Raw genomic sequence first — 13,106 nt, 5'->3', positions numbered from 1 at the left:
CAATTACCTATATCCATAATCTGACTAGAGCTTATTGGTACGAGTGGTAGGGACTTTCTGGTGTCTGGATTTAGTAAAAAAAAAAAAAAATGCAAGGAAAACAATGACAGGATTATTTTCTTTGTGTTGGTGGAAACCCCCCTTCTTTGGTGAAAGAGTCATTTTTTCTCTTCCTGCCCGGAGGGGGTAGGGAGGGGCAGATTGTGTTACCACGATGAAGGTTATTGTTGACCTGTGTTGCTTATTGTGTTTTTATTCAATGAAAAGCCCAGGTGAAAACCGGAAAGAAGTTTGGAGGAAGCAAAGTGATACACAGTCAGAGTAGAGAAATGAATCTCAACGTGTATAAGTTTATAAAGGAAGAAGCTGACAGTGGTCTTCCTTCGAATGTGAAACAAGTGGAAAAGCTTGTTTTCGTGGCTACTGATGTGTCATTATTAAGTACTTTGAAACATATCTTAAACGAAAATGATTGCAACAAAGTAACTGGGAAGGGATTAGTAATGCCTAAAAAACACACAGAAGAAAGAAATATAAAAGTGAAGTGGATGAATTTGACAAGTGTGTTATTTGTAGAACAATTAACGAATTTCACGATTATTAAAGACAGCATCCTCTTTTTATGAGACAACAGCATATAGTCTTGCCAGTTTCATGTCTAGTAGAATTGTAACTTCCGCGAATTGCAACACTGCTCCTATGAGTCCCGTGATATCTTCCGCAGACGACAAACATTTCCTGCTTTGCAGGTCTTCCCCGATGACGCAGTGGTAGTGTCGTCGCCTTGTAATCAATGGGTCTCAGGTTCGATACCCGGTGGAGGCACATAGTGTTCGGATTCCACATTAAACTGTAGGTCCAGTCCCAATTAGCCTTACTGTGCACAAAATGGACTTAAAACATCAAGCTGGACCCTGTGGCCGAGTGGTTAGCACATCGCGCTGCGATTCCAAGGGTGCCAGGTTCGAATCCCACTCAGGCTTTGTTGTTTGTGAATGTCCATTCATCAATTTCATCATTTCGTCACTCATCCCCATATTTGCAAATTAGCCAAGAGGCACAAAATGCGAACTAAAATAAACTAAATCAATGAATCAATCATTAAAACATCAACTCAAATCAAATCAAAATTACCTGCTTTGCGCATGCCAGAGCTCATCCTAAACTGAATGCGCTCTACAAAGTACCATCTCTTGATTGATTGACGTGAAGTTGCATGTCTGTATTTTTCCAGTGGGCTAGTGACCTAGCGTATCAGCTGTTAGATGTTCACAAGGAGGAAGTTGCCAGACGGAGAGAATTCTACACCCAGTTTGAAGGCCACTTCTTGAACACACTCTTTCCTGGTATGGAGGACTACCCGCCACCATTTGCCACTCAGGCTCCTCCTCAGTTTGACACAAGGCTTCCAAAGGTAAGAATCTGATGATATGCAATTTTATGTATTCTAACAGTAATAATAATAAAGTCCCGCATCGTGGCCATGCAGTCAAAGGTGTCATGCTTTGGGCTCCAGATACGGGATGCGTGGGGGAGTCGTAGCAACTTTTTTCTGGGGTTTCAGCCTTTGGCTCCACTTTCTTCATTCCCTGCAACATGAAATAAGTATGTGCTGATACTAAAGAAATGGTTTGTTATTTTTAACTTTTTTAGAACCGTTGTTTTAAGTGAGTGCGTCAAATAAAATGTGTTCATATAATTTTATGAAGAGGTTTTCTCGGGATATAAACTGGTGAGGTCATTTCCGGATAGGAAATCCCTGAAGGTGGGAGTGACGTTAGTTCTCGAAAGCTCGGAAACCTATCCTAACATCACCTGGTTGATGTCCCGAGAAAATATCATCATCATTTGCTGCCAGGAAAGCTTCAAGAAATATGTAATTTTATGTTCAATTTAATTTTGTGTTACAGATAACTTTGGGTGATATTCAGCAGTTAAAAGCAGAATTGCCTGATTTAACCCAATCACTTTCCTTACCTGATCTCGGGTCTATCACTCAGTTCTTTCTGATGAGATCGGTTGCTGCCACTCTCAAAGTGGAAGACAAGACTGATGGTGCATTGGATAGCCACATGGTGAGTTCTCTCATTTCTCTTATTCATTTGGATCAAATTTTCATGTGATTAATTTTGTGGAACAGTTGATAGTCGGTAACTTTTATAAATGCAGAACATTTTAGATACATCAAAAATAAAGAAAGAAAATGATGGTTTTGCAACATTTCAAGGATGTTTGAAAAATGTCATGTAAGTCTCAAAATTTAATTTTTATGTTGTTTGTCTAAGTCAAACTGAATCATTGATTGATTGATTGATTGACTTTGAAATTTTGATTGCATCACCACTTAAGCTATTTTGCACCTGTCACATTGTGCGGAGTCCAGCCCCTTACCATAACTAAACTATAACTAATAAAACATTACTGTAATGTCGAGGGACTAAAATATTCATACTTGGGTTAAAATCCGAGGCTGTAAATGGCAGGCATGAGGACTAAACATATACAGCCCTACAAGGATTATACTGGCCGTAGGTCCGGATGCCAGAGCCTCGTTTGTTTGCAAAATGCAGTCCAGCGTGTACTATGTGGAAGTGAGGTTGACAATTTGGACATCCATTACGCCCCTCACACTGAATCAATGTAAGAAAATATAATAAGTATAATTTTATGTTTTCATGTGTAAAGATTCTAAACAGTGATGATGCAACATGTATATCATATCTGTAATGTTCACTATTAAAAGAACAAACATTAAAAACTATGTGCTGTAAAATTGCATTTTTTGACGTAAGTACTTCTTTCCGAACAGCCTAGATTTTAGAATCTAACAAGAAAGCTTCATTTGAAATTATGGAAGTAACTGCCATAAATAAAATTGAAAGAAATGTCAAAGAAGAAATAGGACACACATTCCGAACCAAAGATAATGTTAAGAATGAAAATTGTTTGGAAACCTTTATCATTCATAATCTCACATGAGAGAATCATTTAATCGTAAAATACATTTCTCAGCAACATTGTTACAAAGGTAATGAAAATCATGCATTTGCACAATTTACAAGATATTCAGAATCCACCAAAGTGTGACTGTCATTAGCTTCACCCCAGTAAACATTTATATATATTTAAAATAATATGGCCCCAACTATGAATAAAACACTGTGTATATATGCGTAATGTTTATTAATGGAACTGGTTTAACAGATTTTTTTCTCCACCAATTGATTGATCCTGTTTGCAATGAAATGGGATTCCATAATGAAAAATGTGAAAAGCAAAAGCCTATTAAGAACAAGTTATTTCCTAATATTTTTAATAACCACAGCTTGTAAACAAAACATGTCACTATTTACAAGTTGTTAACAAGAACATCATTTATTAGTTTTAAAGGTGATTTATTAATTACACAATCTTTTCTTTTTATTAATTATTAGGATGAAAAAATGAATGTGAAAGCTGGAACATCAGATCTTGGTTCAACATTGCTGCAGCCTGGTGAAAGGGAAGGCAACCAGCAAACTCCGAGTCCCCTCTCTCTTCAGGAGCCTTCTTCGCAATTGAAGGAAGACAAGTAAGTACACTGAGTTGTTTTATGACATGTGGCACATTCAGGCACATATATGTGTGTTCTGTGTTCCGAAGGTTGGTTGCATGAACTTTGCGACCCTCTGTAAACAAACAGTCTCTCTTTGAGTAACATTGCCCCACATTGTCTGTTCTTCGTAACTGACGTGGCCATCATATGCTGTTCCATTCACACTTCACCTGCCCTTAAATTTTTTATGTAAGATGGAACACTGTTCCATGGAGGCACATTTAGGGGATGTGGGGCAGGGCCCCACATATTCTTGATCTGTCATTTTGGAGGTGATGTGATCAGCACCATGCTTTGGCTGCTTTTACCACCAGCTACCCATTGATTTGATGCTGGGTGAGCTCCAGAGCCACTTTATGTGGGTACAAGGCTGGGACTTTAGATGACCCATCCTGGGAATCAAACCCAGGTCTCCTGCATGACAGTCACATGCCACATAGCTACCGACTAGATCGGCTCTTAAGATGGAAAAATACATTCCTATATTAACTGGAAGATCCACAGATTAAAATATGATAAGTTTTTGAGGAGTAACTTAATACATGGCCTATGTTGAACTATAAGCATATTTTTTGCGAAAAAATTCAATTTAACCGACTGCGATAATTCACCCTCGCCCTCCTCAATCACCACCAAAGTAAAAATTATAAGAAATACAGCCCTTTCAGTAAATTCAAACAGTTTAGTTTTATTGCTACACATTGCACCTAATTATTTCCCAATGTTGTTGATACAGAGGCCAGTATCGTATTTTTCCATGTCATCTTTGGTTCCGCAGTTCTTTTGTGGACTGGAAGTATTTTTAGTGCCAAACAACAATAGCGTTCCTATTAATGAATATTGTCTGTCTGGTTTCCTTCCCGAAGACAAAGCCAATGTCCAACAAGAAGTGATTTAACATACACACACTAAATTTGGGACATGATCATTATTAACATCTGCCAGTTCTAAGTTGAAGAAATATGAATTAACTTGTGCCTGATTGTGTTCATCTCAAAATCATCATACTTGTTCATATAAGCCACGTTGTATTTTCTTTGTTTGAGTTGCAACCTGGTCGGTCGTGTACCTTTTTCTTGTGACACCAAAAACAAAATACACTTACACAGGATTACATTGGGACACCAACTATTTTACCACCTCCTTCATTACTTCTCCAGATACCAACTGACAAAACATTTCATAAATATTCAGAACAGTCTGATTCTTGCCACTTTTCAATGGCTCCCATCAGGGGCAGCTCAAGATAAAATTTTCACATAGGTAAGTTGGATTTTTGACACCTCCCTACTTTTTTCACTCTGCCACCCCAACCATCTTTCTTTCCTAGTCTTTCTAGTTTCCACTTTCCTCCAATAAAAACATGACCATGTTGCATATATATTTACAGTTTTAATGACGAAAAATAATAGCCTTATTTTTAAAATACTTGAGTGTTACTGTTAAAGAACATGTTTATTGCAGGTACATGTTTATTTAATACCTACATAATGACATCAAAATAATAGTAATCTCATAACTTAAATTGTTACTTGATTTTGCAATATACTAAGTGAAGTTTCGAGTTTCCCAAGTGGATGGTGGCAGAGACCACCGAAATTAATAGAACATTTACGAGTAAGTTTTGCAGAAATATTTTTAGTACTCACTTACGTCTTCTAATTATCAAACGCATTTTTTATTTCCTCTAACATGAATACTTATTATGTTATGCAACAGTAACTGCAATTAATTCTTGTCAACAATGGATGCACATAGTTGTTCGGATCCCACTTTAAACTGTAGGTACTGTCCCAATTAGGCTTTCTTTGAGTAAACTGGACTTAAGTGCTCGGAGGACAGCACCCTGAGCAGACACCCGGCTTGCCTAGTCATTAGGCTGCCCCTGGCTCCTGTGCCGATGTTTCAGGAATCAACTGTGAACATGGAGACCTTTCCATATGCGTGGAACTTGCAGTCTTCAAAACTGGTGCACTTTCTTGTTGGTCATGTGATCAGTTGTAATTTATACAATCGTTAGATTTATGATTATACACAGCAACCTTCAATGAAAAGCTATACTAGAATGTACACACATTTCTTGCAGTAGCATACTTTTACTACATGCACTAAACTTTTTACTTCCCATAAGGTGTCTTTGTGCTTTGTTGGCTGTGTGTATTAGGTCTATTTGCATGAGTTGGCAACACTTTTATGATACACATGATTTTGTTTACAGGTGATCTGAGGTTGTAAGATTTTCACTACATCAAATATTTTTTGGTCTGTCTTGATATCAGTCAATGTGGATGCAATTGGTAAATTTACCGTTATCTATAAATAGCAGTTATAAGCTATGCAAAGTTTTTTATGCAACACATATTTTTATCAAAGGAGCTTCATGAGGAATTCCCAAATAACATTTTAGTAATCTGAATGACATTAAACTGATAAGTGTGCAGAATATTTAGTAGTACTTTGTGGTTCTGGAGCTATTTCTTCCAACACACTCAAGTTTGCATGAGTTGGCAACACTTTTATGATACACATGATTTTGTTTACAGGTGATCTGAGGTTGTAAGATTTTCACTACATCAAATATTTTTTGGTCTGTCTTGATATCAGTCAATGTGAATGCAATTGGTAAATTTACCGTTATCTATAAATAGCAGTTATAAGCTATGCAAAGTTTTTTATGCAACACGTATGTTTATCAAAGGAGCTTCATGAGGAATTCCCAAATAACATTTTAGTAATCTGAATGACATTAAACTGATAAGTGTGCAGAATATTTAGTAGTACTTTGTGGTTCTGGAGCTATTTCTTCCAACACACTCAAGTTTGCATGAGTTGGCAACACTTTTATGATACACATGATTTTGTTTACAGGTGATCTGAGGTTGTAAGATTTTCACTACATCAAATATTTTTTGGTCTGTCTTGATATCAGTCAATGTGAATGCAATTGGTAAATTTACCGTTATCTATAAATAGCAGTTATAAGCTATGCAAAGTTTTTTATGCAACACATATTTTTATCAAAGGAGCTTCATGAGGAATTCCCAAATAACATTTTAGTAATCTGAATGACATTAAACTGATGTGTGCAGAATATTTAGTAGTACTTTGTGGTTCTGGAGCTATTTCTTCCAACACACTCAAGTTGAATCATTTTCCTTCAATGGCAGATGTTTTGTATTTGAAAATACATCTTTACAAAATGATGTCATTTGAATCTGGAACCAGTGCTTTCTGGCGAAGCAAGTGTGATACACATGTGTATTTAATTTTTATTGTACGGTATTTGTGAACAACGTTTTTTCTAAAAACTGTATACTGTAGAACCCCAATTTTATGATTCTGGATTTTCCATTTCTCACATTATCAATTTATCTTGATGGTCCCAACAGCAAAGTGAAGTGTTCTAAGAATGTCCCTCGATTTTTCCATTTTTCAAATTTTAGATTTTTTTCAGTGTGATCCATGAAAAATGTAAAATAGAGTTTGCCCCATCTCTCTGTCCCACACACACACCATACCATATGATACAGATAAAATTGTGATCTTCCGTACATGTTATTTTAAACTTAAGATTGTTGATTGTTGATTTGTTGTTTTAAGTCCACTTTATGCACAGTAAGGCTAATCGGGACTGGACCTACAGTTTAAAGTGGGATCCGAACCACTTGTGCCTCCACCGGGTATCGAACCCGAGACCCCTTGATTACAAGGCGACGACGCTACCACTGCGCCATCAGGGAGGCTCCTTTAAACTTAAGATTATGAACTTTAATTTAAATTTAACGTTTGAAATATTCGATCAGGAATGGTGTGTACTTTGCTTTCGTCTCTAGAGAATTGCCGTTTTGGTGGTAAGTTCAATACCCGGTGGAGCCACACTGTGGTTTGATCCCAGTTTGAACTGTAGATATCGTCCCAATTAGCCTAGCTGTGCATAAAGCTAACTTAAAATAAATACTCGAATTAAGATTGGTAAGGTTATTCTCAATATTACCTAATCAATTGCAAAGAAATTTACATATTGTTCTTTTCAGGGAATTTGAATCTGAAACGGACACTGAAGAATTTGAGAAAGTTGGACAGAGCCCCGTGGATGCAATGTTCGGTCCGAGCGACGTAAAGCAACCTGAGCAGATGACCTCGATGGGCAAAGAGGACGCGGCAGGGGAAGTGGAGGTTTGTGTCACCTGCAATGAGGAAGGGGTCAGGTGGAAGAGTCGGGAGACGGGCCCCTGTGAACCCAGCCTAACCCATCACCCCTCCACAGTTCCCGGAGATTCTGACTTCTCGCCAACCGATCGAACCCATTCACCCGATTCAATCGCAACCTCCCAGGAATTCATGACAGCCGACTTTTACATTGACGAGTCTATGCCGTCTAGTTACACGGAAAGTAACGGCATGGCTGGTATAATGAAACACCCCAGCCTCAAATCTCACCACACTGTTCAGGCAGAGCTCCAACACCAGCTGGAGGAGAAACACACCCTCATTAATCTTCTGCAGGTACTTGCTTGCGAAAAGCCACACTCGTTCACCTTCTGTCATGTTTCCTTTTATTTGCATTGTTTATATCTTCCATACGTTTAGTTCGGTATGCTATTTCTTATTATGCTTTTGACTTCTTTTTTTGTTCCGTTCTTCAAAGTTAAGTTTTTCTTATGTTTCTCTTGGAATAGGCATGCACTGACTTTATTCCTCCTGTAGTGTCATTTTATTTTGCGTTTCTGTTAATGTTTCAAGATGTAGGTGGAAACATTATTTCTCGTAACAAGGGTAGGCTAGGCTATTAATATACACACGAAACGTGATTACGTATCGGCATACCTGTTTATTTTATTTGATTAATTTCGGTGACTACTATCCACATTGGAACTTGTAGAAGTTATGGTGTAGATAATGACAGAGCTTACTGAATTTAATCCAATAATATAAACCAGTATGTGGATACATAATCACATTTTGTGTGTGTGTTAATATCTTACTCCATCTAAAGTCCTATAACATGAAGGGTAGGCTAGATTTGAGCAGTACTAGTCTATAGAGTTACATCTAATTTTACTAATGTTGTTAATTTTTCACTTGTTTAAATTTAGTTTCCAAATTTTATCTGCAGTATGTTGTTTTTTATATATGTACTTAAGGAAGGAATACTTGAAGGTTTAAAGACTCTTTTTTTCTAAAGAAAATGACAAGTTCTTAGTGCATAATTGATGTTGAAATTTAATTTTAAATTAGTAAAGACTCAAACCATGGCTCATGGCTATTGAAGCATGTTCTTCAGTTTTGTGAAGTTCAACTTCATACTGCCAAGGAAAAAAGGAACATTTAATAAAACTTATGTACGTTTATGAGCAGCATAAGGCTAGAATTGAGACTGAAGTTTGAATGATGTTCCTAATTTTCATATTATGTTAAAAAAAATTAAAAAAAATGTAATTTATGTTTAGAAAGCACAACATTATCTCTTTGGCAACGCTTCAACATATTCCACAGTGCATTTTTCACCAGGTACTGAAAAGTTTATAAAATTGTGCTTTTTAAATAAAAATTGTGTCTTTGTATCATTTTGAGCATTTGTGTAAATTTTATGCAACTTTCTCCTGAAAATCAAAAGCAGAACATCATGGAATATTTGAGAATTTGCTTCAACAGTAATGATGAACATGGTAATTTTATTAGTTCAAAGAATAAATAATATGAAGAAAATGGAAATTTTTCCATATTATTTTCTTGATTGTCGTTTGCTTTATGAAAACACATTTGAATTTTATTTCAGTTTGGTGTGATCTAAAAATAAAAGTGTGTTTTTATTTATTTTAACTTCTTCACAACTTCTCTGCACTTCTACTCCCATTTTTCGTTATTACTCACTTTTTTTAAAAAAAATATTTTTGTTGCCAGGGAATTTGCAAAAATGAATAGAGGAAGAAGTTACTACTCTGCTTATCATATTTTGCAATTTATTTTGCTTGACTTCAGTTGATTTTAGTGTTTGTGTGTCTGTGTGTATGTGTGCGTGCATTTTTACTGATCAAATTGAGTAAAATGCAAGAAGTCTCTATTTGCTAAAGATTACATTTATGCACAAGATACTCCTTGAAACTGCATTCTAGCAGACAAAACAGTTTCTAACACCTGGTCTAACAGCCAGTATAATCCTCCGTTGAGTTACGAGTTGTATTGTCCTCTACGTATGGTGTTAGGTAACAGCATGAGCTTCTATCAACTGCTTAGTAGCCTCCCTGATGGCCTAGTGGTAATGTCACCTTGTAATCAAGGGATCTCAGGATTGACATGTGGTGAAGACACAGTAGTTCACATTGTACCTTAATTCATAGGTTTAGTCCCAATTAGCCTATCTGTGCACAAAAATCAACTTAAGCACTAAACTCAAACACAACTGCATAGTAATTTTAGTTCTTTAATGTATTTTCATTTGTTTGTGCTGTAGAGTTCATCTTCAGAGTATTTGTTTTAGTCAAAATATTTGTTCCTTTAAATTTAATTGAAAATTAGTAGGGGTGAACCGATGTGAAATTTTGGCCAATACTGATAAAGTACTGATATAAAAAGTTACTGATACCGATAATTGATATTTCACCGATTCGAATTAAAATTGCAAATATTAGGATCATTTCAGAAAAGTGATTACTCAACAATATATATGTTTGTCATTGGTAGCAACAATTAATTGTGGATTCAGATAATGGATTCATTCCTGCCTCTACACCTGACATGGGCCTATCGTCTTGTAATCAAGGGGTCCTGGGTTCGATACCCAGTGGAGGTACATAGTGGTTCAAACCCCACTTTAAACTGTAGGTCCAGTTCGAATGAGCCTTACTGTGCATAAAGTGGACTTGAAAATACCAACTCAATCAAATCTACATCTGACATGTTGTAGTTCCACAGATTGACATGTGGCAGCACTGCACTGACTGGAACCGTATTGAGTAGTGCACTCTAAAGCAATATTATCAGAACAAGAACAAATTGTGTTCATCAAAATACACGTTGCACGTGAAAGAAATGCTGTTAAATGTCACACAGAACTTGTGCAAACTTGTGGTGAAGAGGCACTTCAGTATCCAACAGTAGTTACGTTGTTTACCATACTGATTTGCCAAGACAGTGAAAGTTCCAACAAACACCCAAAAACATTAAAGTGATGCTTCTTTTATGCTGCCATCACAACTCGGGATGCCATATTGCGAATTCGGCAGGGAAACTGATTGAGTGATATGATTGGAGAGTCCGAAAGCACCCTGTCTGAACATGAATTTGTGCGACTATGACTTGGTTCGGAAGCTACAAGAACCTCTAAGAGGACGTCACTTCAAATCATAGGGCAGGCCTTAGGGCAGTTTCTCAGTGATATACAGAAAAAGTATTCTGCTGATGGGGTGAGAAAATTTGCCAGAAAATTGGCAACATGTGCTTTACTTGGCCGAAGAGTATTACAACCTTGTCTCCAAAAATTATATAAGTAAACAGTTATAAGCATGTAATCCCTTCTTTTTAATATGATCCTATTAGTTCATTGATCTCCTTAATAAATATATGTTACCAGATGATCAAAGCTTTTGCAATGCAAAAGAAGCTGCTTATTTAGACATTAACTTTTTTAAAAAAGTATGGAGTAGAGATTATATGTTTTAAGGATATGAAATTTTGTGCAGATATAAAATTTACCAATAACCGATATTCTATTCTACCGATCCAATATAAAATTACAAATTGTCCTTGAAGATCCTGAATGGTTCATTGACCTCTTTAATTAATGTGTGTTTCAAGGTGACTTCAGTTGAAAAGAAGTTGCATATTTGGACATCGTACTTTTTTTTTACAAAATAGGACATGGAGATTATCCATACAAATTATAACAAAATGGCAGAATTATAATTGGTAATTTTACCGATAAACTGATACAACGATATGTCTATATCAGCTGATATTGCTAGAGTGCCGATTAATCTGTCCCATCCACAAAAATTATAACAAGATGGCACAAATACGAGGGTCACTATTTATATTTTGAGCCTTGGCAACACTGATTGAAGTTAGGCGCGATTTGACGTTTGCACGGAATCGTCTGGCATTATTGACCATAACGTACTTCAAATGTTTTGTCAATAGCTTGATTTTGTTGTTTATGTTGCCTTGGAGATTGCACGACAACAATAAAATGGAATTAACTCGTGAACATTTTCGTGCGATGATTTTTTATGATTTTCGACTTGGATTATCAAGACAAGAGTGCATCGATCAACTTACTTCCACATTTGGCGATGAAGCCCCATCCTTTGCCACTGTGAAACGCTGGTATAACGAATTTAATCGTGGCCGCCATTCGCTCACCGACGAGATTCGCGAAGGTCGTACAAAATCAGTTGTTGTTCAAGAAAACATTGATGCTGTGCAAAACCTAATACTGCAAGATCGTCATGTGACATACTGTGAGATTGAGGCAACCATAGGCATTAGTTCCACCAGCATATATAAAATATTACATGATCATTTAGCTGTGAGAAAGGTATGTTCTCGTTGGATCCCACACAATTTGACAAAAACTGAAAAAGATGCTCGCGTCAATTGGTGCAAACAAATGCTCAATAAATACAATCGTGGTGCTTCAAAAGACGTATATGAGATTGTAACAGGTGACGAATCATGGATATATGCATATGAGCCGGAATGTAAACAGCAGTCGACTGTATGGGTGTTTCAAGATGAACCCAATCCAAAAAACGTTGTTCGCTCTGGAAGCACATCGAAACAAATGCTCGCCTGTTTTTTCGGGAAAACTGGTCATGTGGCAACTGTGCCTTTAGAGGAACGTAGAACGGTCAACTCTGAATGGTACACAACAATTTGTTTGCCAGAGGTCTTCGGTCAAATACGGAAAACAAACAAACGCCGTCGGATCATTCTTCATCAAGACAATGCCAGCTGTCACACATCTCGTCTAACAACCGACTTTATGAACAGTCAAAAAATCGAATTGATGGGTCATCCGCCATACAGTCCTGATTTGGCACCCAATGACTTCTTCTTGTTCCCGAATGTCAAGAATAAATTGCGTGGACAACGATTTTCGTCTGCGGAAGATGCCGTTGATGCGTTCAAAAACCATATTATGGAGGTGTCTCAAGAAGATTGGAAAAACTGCTTTGACAAATGGTTCGAACGAATGCAAAAGTGTATTGACCATAAAGGAGAATACTTCGAAAAACAATGAAGCAGTTCTCAATGCCAAATTCCTTTATTTTCATTGTTAGGCTCAAAATATAAATAGTGACCCTCGTATTACATTAAATTGTAAGATATTTATAGATATATCGTATTGGTATTTTTACCAATACACCGATATACCTATGCCAGCAGATATTGAAAGAGTGCTGATTAATCTGCTCCATCCCTAAAAAATAAGTTTCTTCAGGCTTGATAAATATATAGTATTGATGTGCAAGAATTTCTTAAATCTGGTACAGTCCAGAAAGTCTAATGT

The 13,106-nt window shown here is 36.7% G+C and overlaps 1 protein-coding gene across 2 annotated transcripts in view; it reads left to right on the top strand.

Moving 5' to 3' along the window:
* The window catches only part of Atg17 (autophagy-related 17), a 322,986-nt gene that overhangs the window by 267,682 nt on the left and 42,198 nt on the right, over positions 1 to 13,106 (top strand). For both annotated transcript variants that reach the window (XM_083142317.1, XM_083142316.1), the window contains exons 10-13: positions 1,235 to 1,414; positions 1,911 to 2,075; positions 3,435 to 3,571; positions 7,630 to 7,771. In XM_083142317.1, coding sequence (XP_082998443.1) covers positions 1,235 to 1,414; positions 1,911 to 2,075; positions 3,435 to 3,571; positions 7,630 to 7,771 — 624 coding nt within the window. The remainder of the gene's footprint in view (positions 1 to 1,234; positions 1,415 to 1,910; positions 2,076 to 3,434; positions 3,572 to 7,629; positions 7,772 to 13,106) is intronic.

This window comes from Lepisma saccharinum, chromosome 20, assembly GCF_977018435.1.
Source record: "Lepisma saccharinum chromosome 20, izLepSacc3.1, whole genome shotgun sequence".
NCBI classification, from domain to species: Eukaryota; Metazoa; Arthropoda; class Insecta; order Zygentoma; family Lepismatidae; genus Lepisma; species Lepisma saccharinum.
Note: the sequence above shows the minus strand (reverse complement) of the source record. Positions and strands in the feature narration are given on the sequence as shown.